The sequence below is a fragment of the Oncorhynchus tshawytscha genome, linkage group LG33 (genome assembly GCF_018296145.1).
Source record: "Oncorhynchus tshawytscha isolate Ot180627B linkage group LG33, Otsh_v2.0, whole genome shotgun sequence".
Taxonomy (NCBI): Eukaryota; Metazoa; Chordata; class Actinopteri; order Salmoniformes; family Salmonidae; genus Oncorhynchus; species Oncorhynchus tshawytscha.
This window is the reverse complement of record NC_056461.1, coordinates 41,717,215-41,729,714: the sequence shown is the minus strand read 5'-3', so window position 1 is coordinate 41,729,714 and position 12,500 is coordinate 41,717,215. Positions and strand designations below refer to the sequence as shown.

General features: G+C 47.2%; 1 protein-coding gene across 1 annotated transcript in view; it reads right to left on the bottom strand.

The window, feature by feature from the left end:
- nbeaa (neurobeachin a) overlaps positions 1-12,500 on the bottom strand; it is a 270,112-nt gene that overhangs the window by 61,055 nt on the left and 196,557 nt on the right. Inside the window, 5 exon segments of the mRNA XM_042311234.1 lie at positions 7,579-7,732; positions 9,232-9,449; positions 10,650-11,069; positions 11,976-12,248; positions 12,411-12,500. The exon segment at positions 12,411-12,500 is cut by the window's right edge and continues 342 nt beyond it. Of these exon segments, the coding sequence (XP_042167168.1) occupies positions 7,579-7,732; positions 9,232-9,449; positions 10,650-11,069; positions 11,976-12,248; positions 12,411-12,500 (1,155 nt within the window).

Genomic DNA, 12,500 nt, shown 5'->3' with positions numbered 1-12,500 from the left:
TAGGGAGGTAGAGACAGGTCAGTTTGGGGTACCAGTAGGGGTTAGAGAACAGGTCAGTTTGGGGTACCAGTAGAGAAGTAGAGAACAGGTCAGTTTGGGGCACCAGTAGGGGTTGGAGAACAGGTCAGTTTGGGGTACCAGTGGAGAAGTAGATAACAGGTCAGTTTGGGGTACCAGTAGGGAGGTAGAGACAGGTCAGTTTGGGGTACCAGTAGGGGTTAGAGGACAGGTCAGTTTGGGGTACCAGTAGAGAAGTAGAGAACAGGTCAGTTTGGGGTACCAGTGGAGAGGTAGAGACAGGTCAGTTTGGGGTACCAGTAGGGGTTAGAGAACAGGTCAGTTTGGGGTACCAGTAGAGAAGTAGAGAACAGGTCAGTTTCAGTTTGGGGTACCAGTAGGGGTTAGAACAGGTCAGTTTGGGGTACCAGTAGGGGTTAGAGAACAGGTCAGTTTGGGGTACCAGTAGAGAAGTAGAGAACAGGTCAGTTTGGGGTACCAGTAGGGAGGTAGAGACAGGTCAGTTTGGGGTACCAGTAGGGGTTAGAGAACAGGTCAGTTTGGGGTACCAGTAGGGGTTAGAGAACAGGTCAGTTTGGGGTACCAGTAGGGATTAGAGAACAGGTCAGTTTGGGGTACCAGTAGAGAAGTAGAGAACAGGTCAGTTTGGGGTACCAGTAGGGGTTAGAGAACAGGTCAGTTTGGGGTACCAGTAGGAAGGTAGAGACAGGTCAGTTTGGGGTACCAGTAGGGGTTAGAGAACAGGTCAGTTTGGGGTACCAGTAGAGAAGTAGAGAACAGGTCAGTTTGGGGTACCAGTAGAGAAGTAGAGAACAGGTCAGTTTGGGGTACCAGTAGGGGTTGGAGAGAACAGGTCAGTTTGGGGTACCAGTAGGGAGGTAGAGAACAGGTCAGTTTGGGGTACCAGTAGGGAGGTTAGAGAACAGGTCAGTTTGGGGTACCAGTAGGGAGGTAGAGAACAGGTCAGTTTGGGGTACCAGTAGGGAGGTAGAGAACAGGTCAGTTTGGGGTACCAGTAGGGGTTAGAGAACAGGTCAGTTTGGGGTACCAGTAGAGAAGTAGAGAACAGGTCAGTTTGGGGTACCAGTAGGGTAGAGAACAGGTCAGTTTGGGGTACCAGTAGGGGTTGGAGAACAGGTCAGTTTGGGGTACCAGTAGGGAGGTAGAGAACAGGTCAGTATGGGGTACCAGTAGGGAGGTAGAGAACAGGTCAGTTTGGGGTACCAGTAGGGAGGTAGAGAACAGGTCAGTTTGGGGTACCAGTAGGGAGGTAGAGAACAGGTCAGTTTGGGGTACCAGTAGGGAGGTAGAGAACAGGTCAGTTTGGGGTACCAGTAGGGAGGTAGAGAACAGGTCAGTTTGGGGTACCAGTAGGGGTTAGAGAACAGGTCAGTTTGGGGTACCAGTAGGGAGGTAGAGACAGGTCAGTTTGGGGTACCAGTAGGGTTAGAGAACAGGTCAGTTTGGGGTACCAGTAGAGAAGTAGAGAACAGGTCAGTTTGGGGTACCAGTAGAGAAGTAGAGAACAGGTCAGTTTGGGGTACCAGTAGGGGTTGGAGAACAGGTCAGTTTGGGGTACCAGTGGAGAAGTAGATAACAGGTCAGTTTGGGGTACCAGTAGGGGTTAGAGAACAGGTCAGTTTGGGGTACCAGTAGAGAAGTAGAGAACAGGTCAGTTTGGGGTACCAGTAGAGAGGTAGAGACAGGTCAGTTTGGGGTACCAGTAGAGAGGTAGAGAACAGGTCAGTTTGGGGTACCAGTAGGGGTTAGAGAACAGGTCAGTTTGGGGTACCAGTAGGGAGGTAGAGACAGGTCAGTTTGGGGTACCAGTAGGGGTTAGAGAACAGGTCAGTTTGGGGTACCAGTAGGGAGGTAGAGACAGGTCAGTTTGGGGTACCAGTAGGGGTTAGAGAACAGGTCAGTTTGGGGTACCAGTGGAGAAGTAGAGAACAGGTCAGTTTGGGGTACCAGTAGGGGTTAGAGAACAGGTCAGTTTGGGGTACCAGTAGAGAAGTAGAGAACAGGTCAGTTTGGGGTACCAGTAGGGAGGTAGAGACAGGTCAGTTTGGGGTACCAGTAGGGGTTAGAGAACAGGTCAGTTTGGGGTACCAGTAGAGAAGTAGAGAACAGGTCAGTTTGGGGTACCAGTAGAGAACAGGTCAGTTTGGGGTACCAGTAGGGACAGGTCAGTTTGGGGTACCAGTAGGGGTTAGAGAACAGGTCAGTTTGGGGTACCAGTAGAGAAGTAGAGAACAGGTCAGTTTGGGGTACCAGTAGGGGTTAGAGAACAGGTCAGTTTGGGGTACCAGTAGGGGTTAGAGAACAGGTCAGTTTGGGGTACCAGTAGAGAAGTAGAGAACAGGTCAGTTTGGGGTACCAGTAGGGAGGTAGAGACAGGTCAGTTTGGGGTACCAGTAGGGAGGTAGAGACAGGTCAGTTTGGGGTACCAGTAGGGGTTAGAGAACAGGTCAGTTTGGGGTACCAGTAGAGAAGTAGAGAACAGGTCAGTTTGGGGTACCAGTAGAGAAGTAGAGAACAGGTCAGTTTGTTGTACCAGTAGGGGTTGGAGAACAGGTCAGTTTGGGGTACCAGTAGGGAGGTAGAGAACAGGTCAGTTTGGGGTACCAGTAGGGAGGTAGAGACAGGTCAGTTTGGGGTACCAGTAGGGAGGTAGAGAACAGGTCAGTTTGGGGTACCAGTAGGGAGGTAGAGAACAGGTCAGTTTGGGGTACCAGTAGGGAGGTAGAGAACAGGTCAGTTTGGGGTACCAGTAGGGGTTAGAGAACAGGTCAGTTTGGGGTACCAGTAGGGAGGTAGAGACAGGTCAGTTTGGGGTACCAGTAGGGGTTAGAGAACAGGTCAGTTTGGGGTACCAGTAGAGAAGTAGAGAACAGGTCAGTTTGGGGTACCAGTAGAGAAGTAGAGAACAGGTCAGTTTGGGGTACCAGTAGGGTTTGGAGAACAGGTCAGTTTGGGGTACCAGTAGGGAGGTAGAGAACAGGTCAGTTTGGGGTACCAGTAGGGAGGTAGAGAACAGGTCAGTTTGGGGTACCAGTAGGGAGGTAGAGACAGGTCAGTTTGGGGTACCAGTAGGGGTTAGAGAACAGGTCAGTTTGGGGTACCAGTAGAGAAGTAGAGAACAGGTCAGTTTGGGGTACCAGTAGGGGTTAGAGAACAGGTCAGTTTGGGGTACCAGTAGGGGTTAGAGAACAGGTCAGTTTGGGGTACCAGTAGAGAAGTAGAGAACAGGTCAGTTTGGGGTACCAGTAGGGGTTAGAGAACAGGTCAGTTTGGGGTACCAGTAGGGAGGTAGAGAACAGGTCAGTTTGGGGTACCAGTAGGGGTTAGAGAACAGGTCAGTTTGGGGTACCAGTAGGGGTTAAAGAACAGGTCAGTTTGGGGTACCAGTAGGGGTTAGAGAACAGGTCAGTTTGGGGTACCAGTAGGGGTTAAAGAACAGGTCAGTTTGGGGTACCAGTAGTAAGACAGTGCCTTTACATGTGGGAACATGGAGAGGAACAGCAGCAGTAACAGCCAGGATGAGGGAAGGACATAAAATCAGATAATGTTGACACCAAGTGTTCCTGAACCTGTTATTTATAAAGCATCCAAGAACTGGGGTTTCTAGGATCAGTTTGGCCTCTTAGATCATCATGAATAACATGACATAGACAGGGGGCACCTGATCCTAGATCAGCACTCCAGCCTTTATTGTCTTGGGATGCTGTGTCAACATGGCAGCCATTGAAATTGTAAATCAGAAAAACGAGGTTGGTTAAACTCGGGGGACTTTATATTCGGCTTCTGGAGGAGGGAAGGGGCAGGAGTGAGAGGGGGAGTGGCAGTGAAATGGTACACACACACACACACACACACACACACACACACACACACACACACACACACACACACACACACACACACACACACACACACACACACACGCGCTAGCCATGCGTGCCAGGCTTCTAAGCTCTTCTTAGCTTTGGCTACACACACATTTAGGACGAACAAACATTCTCTGTGCTCAGTGAGCCCACGTGCTTTGGGTTGGTTTGGGTTGGTGCTCATATCTTATCTCGGGTTTGGGTTGGTACGCTACGCTACGCACCTCTCCCCCTGTCCCTCCGCCCCCCGGAACAGGGGTCACCTCCTCGCCCTTTGACCCTTTGTGGGAGTCGGCTCTTCCTTCTCCTCCCGCCTTCTTTAGGTTCCACACAGAGGGGAGAACACTATCACTCTATGTACCTATCTCTCTATGTACCTATCTCTCTATCTCTATATCTATGTACCTATCTCTCTATCTATGTACCTATCTCTCTATCTATGTACCTATCTCTCTATGTACCTATCTCTCTATCTCTATATCTATGTACCTATCTCTCTATCTATGTACCTATCTCTCTATCTCTATATCTATGTACCTATCTCTCTATCTATGTACCTATCTCTCTATCTCTATATCTATGTACCTATCTCTCTATCTATGTACCTATCTCTCTATCTATGTACCTATCTCTCTATCTATGTACCTAACTCTCTATCTATGTACCTAACTCTCTATCACTCTGTCTCTATCTCTCTATCTATGTACCTATCTCTCTATCACTCTGTCTCTATCTCTCTATGTATTTATCACTATATCGCTCTATCTATGTACCTATCTCTCTATCTATCACTCTGTCTCTATCTCCCTATCTATGTACCTATCTCTCTCTCTATCACTCTATGTACTGTACCTATCTCTCTATCACTCTATCTATGTACCTATCTCTCTCTCTATCACTCTATGTACCTATGTCTCTATCACTCTATCTCTCTATGTACCTACACATCTATGTATCTCTCTCTCTCTTTATCTATCTCCTTCAGGTTTGAAGCAGAGGTGAGATCTCTCTAGCTAAGTATATACATATATTTCTATCTCAATCCTACTGTAGGTTTGAGAGAAAAATATGATATCTCGGTCTTTCTCCATCCTCCAATTCTTCATCTCTGACATTCTCTCTCTCTCTCTCTTTACCGTCACAAAGGTTATTCTCACTCATGGAGTAAGTTCTCTCTCTCATCTATCAACATCTTGGTTTCCCTGTCAGAGTCATTTTGTTCTCCTCTCTCTCCCATGTCTTCATCTCTCTGTCCCCCAGCACTCGAGGCCATACCATGTTCATCCACAAGGTGGCGACATAATGAATACAAATACACACTGAGTGAATAAAACATTAAGGACACCTGCTCTTTCCAGGACATAGACTGGCCAGGTGAATTGAGGAGGAAGCTATGATCCCTTATTGATGTCACTTGTTGAATCCACTTCAATCCGTGTAGATGAAGGGAAGGAAACAGGTTAAAGAAGGATTTTTAAACCTTGACAATTGAGATTGTGTATGGATGTATTGTGTATGTGTGTATGTATGTATGTATGTATGTATGTATGTATGTATGTATGTATGTATGTATGTATGTATGTATGTATGTATGTATGTATGTATGTATGTATGTATGTATGTATGTATGTATGTATGTATGTATGTATGTGTGCCATTCAGAGGGTGAATGGGTAAGACAAAATATTAAGTGCCTTTGAATGGAGTATTGTAGTAGGTGCCATGCACACAGGTTTGTGTCAAGAACTGCAAAGCTGCTGGGTTTTTCACGCTCAACAGTTTCCTGTGTGTATCAAGAACGGTCCACCACCCAAAGGACATCCAGCCAACTTGACACAATTGTGAGAAGCATTGGAGTCAACGTGGGCCAGCATCCCTGTGGAACGCTTTAGACACCTTGTAGAGTTTCATGCTCTGATGAATTGAGGCTGTTCTGAGGGCAAAAGGAGGTGCAACTCAATAGTAGGAAGGCGTTCTTAATGTTTTGTACACTCAGTGTATATACTACCTGTCTTGTCCCATACATCATATTATGAAATTCCTGAAGAATATCCTTCACCGAGGTAACAGTTTGACCATGATATATCTGAACCTTCACTGAGGTAACAGTTTGACCATGATATAACTGAACCTTCACCGAGGTAACAGTTTGACCATGATATAACTGAACCTTCACCGAGGTAACAGTTTGACCATGATATAACTGAACCTTCACCGAGGTAACAGTTTGACCATGATATATCTGAACCTTCACCGAGGTAACAGTTTGACCATGATATATCTGAACCTTCACCGAGGTAACAGTTTGACCATGATATATCTGAACCTTCACCGAGGTAACAGTTTGACCATGATATAACTGAACCTTCACTGAGGTGACAGTTTGACCATGATATAACTGAACCTTCACTGAGGTAACAGTTTGACCATAATATACCTGAACAGAAGGGCTTGAATATTAATAATATCTACAAAGGTAAATGTTATTCCCAATGACAGCTACAGCAAAAAACAGAGAACGTCAGTGAAAATATGTCAAGAGATCTGGAACTTACGGTAAATGTTATTCCCAAAACCCCGTGAAAAACAGCCGGGAAGACAAAAAGGACAGAATAGAGAGAACACACAGAGAAAGAGAACAGAACAGAGAGAAAGGAGAGACTGGAACAGAATAGAGAGAACACACAGAGAGACAGAGAACAGAACAGAAAGAACTCACAGAGAGACAGAGAACAGAACAGAAAACCCACAGAGAAAAGAACAGAATAGAGGGAACACACAGAGAGACAGATGAATAGAGGAACACACAGGACAGAAACAGAATAGAGAGAACACACAGAGAGACAGAGAACAGAACAGAGAGAACACACAGAGAGACAGAGAACAGAACAGAGAGAACACACAGAGAGACAGAGAACAGAACAGAGAGAACACACAGAGAGACAGAGAACAGAACAGAGAGAACACACAGAGAGACAGAGAACAGAACAGAGAGAACACACAGAGAGACAGAGAACAGAACAGAGAGAACACACAGAGAGACAGAGAGAGAAAAGGAAAAGGATGTTTAAAACAACGGCCTGAACTTATCAAATCAAGTTCAATATTTTTTTCAGTTTGAGAGCTGAGGGTTAGAAGGTTTCAGTCAAAATTCTTCAAAGTTAAGAAATAAAAACCAATGTAATATTGTTTTTTTTTTAAATTATAGAATTAACAAAAAGAACCAGAGAAAAGGTTGCACTAGCAGGTGTTAAATTGAAGATTAATTTCACCCAATGTGTAAAAACAAGGTGCAAACCAGGGTTGGGATCAATTCCATTTCAATTCCAGTCAATTCAGAAAATAAACCTAATTCCAATTCCAAATGTTCCTCATTGAAAAGCATTGAAGAGAATTGGAATTGAAATGGAATTGACCCCAACCCTGGTGCACACAGTAACGACTAGATGTAACCATGGTACACTAACCACTAATTTGCCATGCTATATAGGACAACAAAAGTAACACCATTTTCAAAAATAAACTGTAATTCCGTCCTTTCTAGCCTGGCCAAGTAGCACCAAGCAGGTGGGCTGTACACCACCAGCACACAGTAATCACCAGGCCTGAATAACATGTGTTATCCTGCAGTTCCCCCTCCCACCAAGGTGGGGCAGCGGTGAGCCATACTTACAGAGGGGGAGGTGGCTGCAGAGAGCAGAGGGAGGATCCCTCCACAGGCGATAATGATGTTGTCCACCATCTGAGAGATGAGGTGTATAGTGTTGTGGACAAAGATGATGTTCTCATTGCTGTTCACAAAGTCCATTACTGACTTGGTTGAATGGCTGGAGAGAGGAGAGGAGAGGAGAGAAGAGAAGAGAAGAGAAGAGAAGAGAAGAGAAGAGAAGAGAAGAGAAGAGAAGAGAAGAGAAGAGAAGAGAAGAGAAGAGAAGAGAAGAGAAGAGAAGAGAAGAGAAGAGAAGAGAAGAGAAGAGAAGAGAAGAGGAGAGAGGAGAGGAGAGGAGAGGAGAGGAGAGGAGAGGAGAGGAGGGGAGGAGAGGGGAGGGGGAGGGGAGGGGAGGGGAGGGGAGGGGAGGGGAGGGAGAGGAGAGAGGAGAGGAGAGGAGAGAGAGAGAGAAGAGAAGAGAAGAGAAGAGAAGAGAAGAGAAGAGAAGAGAAGAGAAGAGAAGAGAAGAGAAGAGAAGAGAAGAGAAGAGAAGAGAAGAGAAGAGAAGAGAAGAGAAGAGAAGAGAAGAGAGCAAGGATGAGAGGAGAGGAGAGAGGAGAGAAGAGAAGAGAAGAGAGCAAGGATGAGAGGAGAGGAGAGGACAGGACAGGAGAGGAGGAAGAGAGGGGAGTGAGAACAGGGAAAGAGGATAGAGTGAAGCATTAATAATAAAGTGTTGTTCACGAGAGGGAAACGAGAGGGAAACGAGAGAGAAACGAGAGGGAAAACGTCTCCCGTTTATTTCAGCCTCTTTGTCTGTAAACTCAGTTCGAAAGGTGCTCACTCTCAAACCAAGGAATAACCCAAGGAGGAATAACCCAAGGAGGAATAACCCAATGAGGAATAACCCAATGAGGAATAACCCAAGGAGGAATAACCCAATGAGGAATAACCCAAGGAGGAATAACCCAATGAGGAATAACCCAATGAGGAATAACCCAATGAGGAATAACCCAATGAGGAATAACCCAAGGAGGAATAACCCAAGGAGGCCCGAGTCATACCGGACTGAGCCTGGGGCACAGTCCGGTTGTCATGTTGACCTTTCATTCGCTGCACAGAATAACTCAAACACCTTTAATTGAGCTTCTTTATCTCCCCCTGAGAGTGGGTGTGGAATATCCCCCGTGTGTGGAATATTCTCTGGGTGTGGAATATCCCCTGGGAGTGGAATATTCCCCGTGTGTGGAATATTCCCCAGGTGTGGAATATACTCTGGGTGTGGAATATCCCCCAGGTGTGGAATATATTCTGGGTGTGGAATATCCCCCAGGTGTGGAATATATTCTGGGTGTGGAATATCCCCTAGGTGTGGAATATTCTCTGGGTGTGGAATATCCCCCAGGTGTGGAATATCCCCCAGGTGTGGAATATTCCCTAGGTGTGGAATATTCTCTGGGTGTGTAATATTCTCTGGGTGTGGAATATTCCCTGGGAGTGGAATATTTGTCTTGATCTGTAGTTGATTTGACCTACATAAAAGTGAAACACTGTACCCCAGGCCATCGCAGGACCATCTATCTCCAGCCCTGAGTGGCTCTGGTCTAAAATAGTGCACTACACAGTGTCTAGGGTGACTGTCTCTGACCTCCAGAGCGAACACACACACACACACACCTCCTCCAGACGTGTACGTCTGTCTCCAGGGCGAACAGCAGGTCAGTGAGGAGGCGCTGGTGCATGGGCGACCACTTGAACTCTGGGATACGGAACATGGTGGTGCGAGGCCCGGGGCTGAACTGGCGTCGTTGCTCCTCTGTCATGGGCATCCCTCTGAATCCCAGGTCCACACGCAGGTCACGTTCCAACTGGGCCGCCGTACGACCGTGGAGAGCCTGTAGAGGGGAGGAGAGAGACAGGTCAAGGTAAATTGGGGGTTTGGTTCCGGGGAAGGAGAGAGACAGGTCAAGGTAAGTTGGCGGTTCGGTTCCTGGGGGAAATAGAGAGACAGGTCAAGGTAAGTTGGCGGTTCGGTTCCAGGGAAGTAGAGAGACAGGTCTAGGTAAGTTGGCGGTTCGGTTCCTGGGGGAAATAGAGAGACAGGTCTAGCTAGGTAAGTTGGCGGTTCCTTAGAGAGACAGGTCAAGGTAAGTTAGTGGTTCGGTTCCAGGGAAGTAGAGAGACAGTTCTAGGTAAGTTGGCGGTTTGGTTCCGGGGAAGTAGAGACAGGTCAAGGTAAGTTGGTGGTTCGGTTCCAGGGAAGTAGAGACAGGTCTAGGTAAGTTGGCGGTTTGGTTCCGGGGAAGTAGAGAGAGATAAATATCTAGGTCTCCATCTCTACCTATACAACTGGGGAGAGGGAAAAAATACCTGAGCTAAAACCAAAAGTTGAAAGAACCTTATTATTGACAATAAAACAGAAGCTAAGCTAACATCTAAGTTAAAAACCATGTCAGGGCTAATAACCACGGCTAAGCTAACATCTAAGTTAAAAACCATGTTAGAGCTAATAACCACGGCTAAGCCAACAGCTAAGTTAGGAACCATTTCAGAGCTAATAACCACGTCTAAGCCAACAGCTAAGTTAGGAACCATTTCAGAGCTAATAACCACGGCTAAGCTAACAGCTAAGTTAGGAACCATTTCAGAGCTAATAACCACGGCTAAGCTAACAGCTAAGTTAGGAACCATTTCAGAGCTAATAACCACGGCTAAGCTAACAGCTAAGTTAAAAACCATTTCAGAGCTAATAACCACGGTTAAGCTAAGAGCTAAATAAAACCATGTCAGAGCTAATAACCACGGCTAAGCTAACAGCTAAATTAAAAACCATGTCAGAGCTAATAACCACGGCTAAGCTAACAGCTAAGTTAAAAACCATTTCAGAGCTAATAACCACGGCTAAGCTAACAACTACAGCTAGGTTCGATTTTAAAGTTTGAAAGGATCAAAAATGTTAGGGATACATTTTGCTATTGTAGTTAGCCAGCCATGGACTTGTTTAGCTGAAAACAGTAACCGACGTTAACTATAGAGTTACCTCAACTGACCTAAGACACTTGAGGTAAGATATTTGACACACCAGGACGATATACCTGAGTAGTGGCCGTGGTCTGGATCTTCATCTCCTTCCCATCTTCAGACCTTTCTGTATCAGACGTGGTGCTCACCGTGTCACCGCCAGCCTTACCCCCTGCCACCTCTCCATCTGCCCCAGACGGACCCTCTCCCCCTGGGTAGCCCTGGATCTCAGCTGCCTGGCTCTCTCTCTGGGCAATGGAGCTGATGTCAGCCAGGGGGCTCTGGATCTTGAAGGGCCCGACCTCGGGGAGCCCTCCCTGGGCTTGGTTCAGGTCTGAGCCCCTGCAGGAGGTCATGTGGGCTAGGAGACTCAGGTCGTCGCTGGCGCTGGTGGAGGAGAGGACGGGGCCAGAGCCTAAGGGGTTGGGCTGGTCCGGGCTGGGCAGAACCAGAGGGTCTGTGGTGGCCAGTGCTGGAAGAAGCTTCTCATCAACCTCAGGGGGAGAGAAGAGAGAAAGATACCATTCAACATGTCGTCCAACATAGAGAAGGTGATGACGTCTCCCAGAAATACCACAACAACAATGGATGGTGCTTTCTTATTTAAAAAGGTGACACATTTTGACCTGTCAAAGTGATTACAATAAAGTATATTGATGTGAATGAGAAAGACAGAGAGGAAAGGAGGAAGGGAGGAAGGAAGAGAGGAAGGAAGGAAGGGAGGAAGAGAGCAAGGAAGGGAGGAAGGGAGGAAGAGAGGAAGGGAGGAAGTAAGGAAGGGAGGAAGGAAGAGAGGAAGGAAGAGAGGAAGGAAGAGAGGAAGTAAGGAAGAGAGGAAGGAGGAAGGAAGGGAGGAAGGAAGAGAGAGGAAGGAAGGAAGGAAGGAAGGAAGGAAGGAAGGAAGGAAGGAAGGAAGGAAGGAGGAAGGGAGGAGAGGGAAGGGAGGCAGGAAGTAAGGAAGGAAGAGCGGAAGAGAGGGAGGGAGGAAGGAAGGAAGGAAGGAAGGAAGGAAGGAAGGAAGGAAGGAAGGAAGGAAGGAAGGAAGGAAGGAAGGAAGGAAGAGGAAGAAAGGAATGAAGAGAGGAAGGAAGAGAGGAATGAAGAGAGGAAGGAAGGAAGAGAGGAAGGAAGAGAGGAAGGAAGGAAGGAAGAGAGGAAGGAAGAGAGGAAGGAAGGAAGAGAGGAAGGAAGGAAGAGAGGAAGGATGAGAGGAAGGAAGAGAGGAAGGAAGTAAGGAAGAAACCATGTAGTGTAGATGCAACAGAGGCATCACAACTTCCTACAGTGAAATACCTCCTTGATACTGTGTAAATACAGAGTATTTATTCCTTATCATGATGTTGTTACTACCACAGGAAATGAAGGGAATATTCCTATTAAAACACCTTTTTAACCCCTACCTTGCTGAAGAGGAATCCGTTGTTGCTAGGGACACTATCTTTCTCGTCGGCAAGGGTGATGAGCGGACCCATGTTCCCATCATCCTCTATGGCGCCAAGCCCCGTGACCACCGTCTCATCTTTAGATGTCAGGTTACCGTGGTTCCCTTTCAGCTTCTGCACCACGGCACTGTAGGCGCTGTCCAGCAGGGAGTCCACCTCCACCAGTGGCCCGTTCTCTATCCTCCCTCCTCCTATCCCTCCTCCTCCCAATCCCTCCATCCTCCCTCCTCTTATCCCTCCTCCTCCCAATCTCTCCATCCTCCCTCCTCCTATTCCTCCTCCTCCCAATCCCTCCATCCTCCCTCCTCCTATTCCTCCTCCTCCCAATACCTCCATCCTCCCTCCTCCTATCCCTCCTATCCCTCCTCCCAGTCCCTCCATCACTCCTCCTCCAACCAGTCCCTCCATCACTCCTCCTCCTCCGACCATCCCTTCTGGAGACAGATCCAGGTCGTCTAGTTTGACCTCTGTGGCCTCCACCTT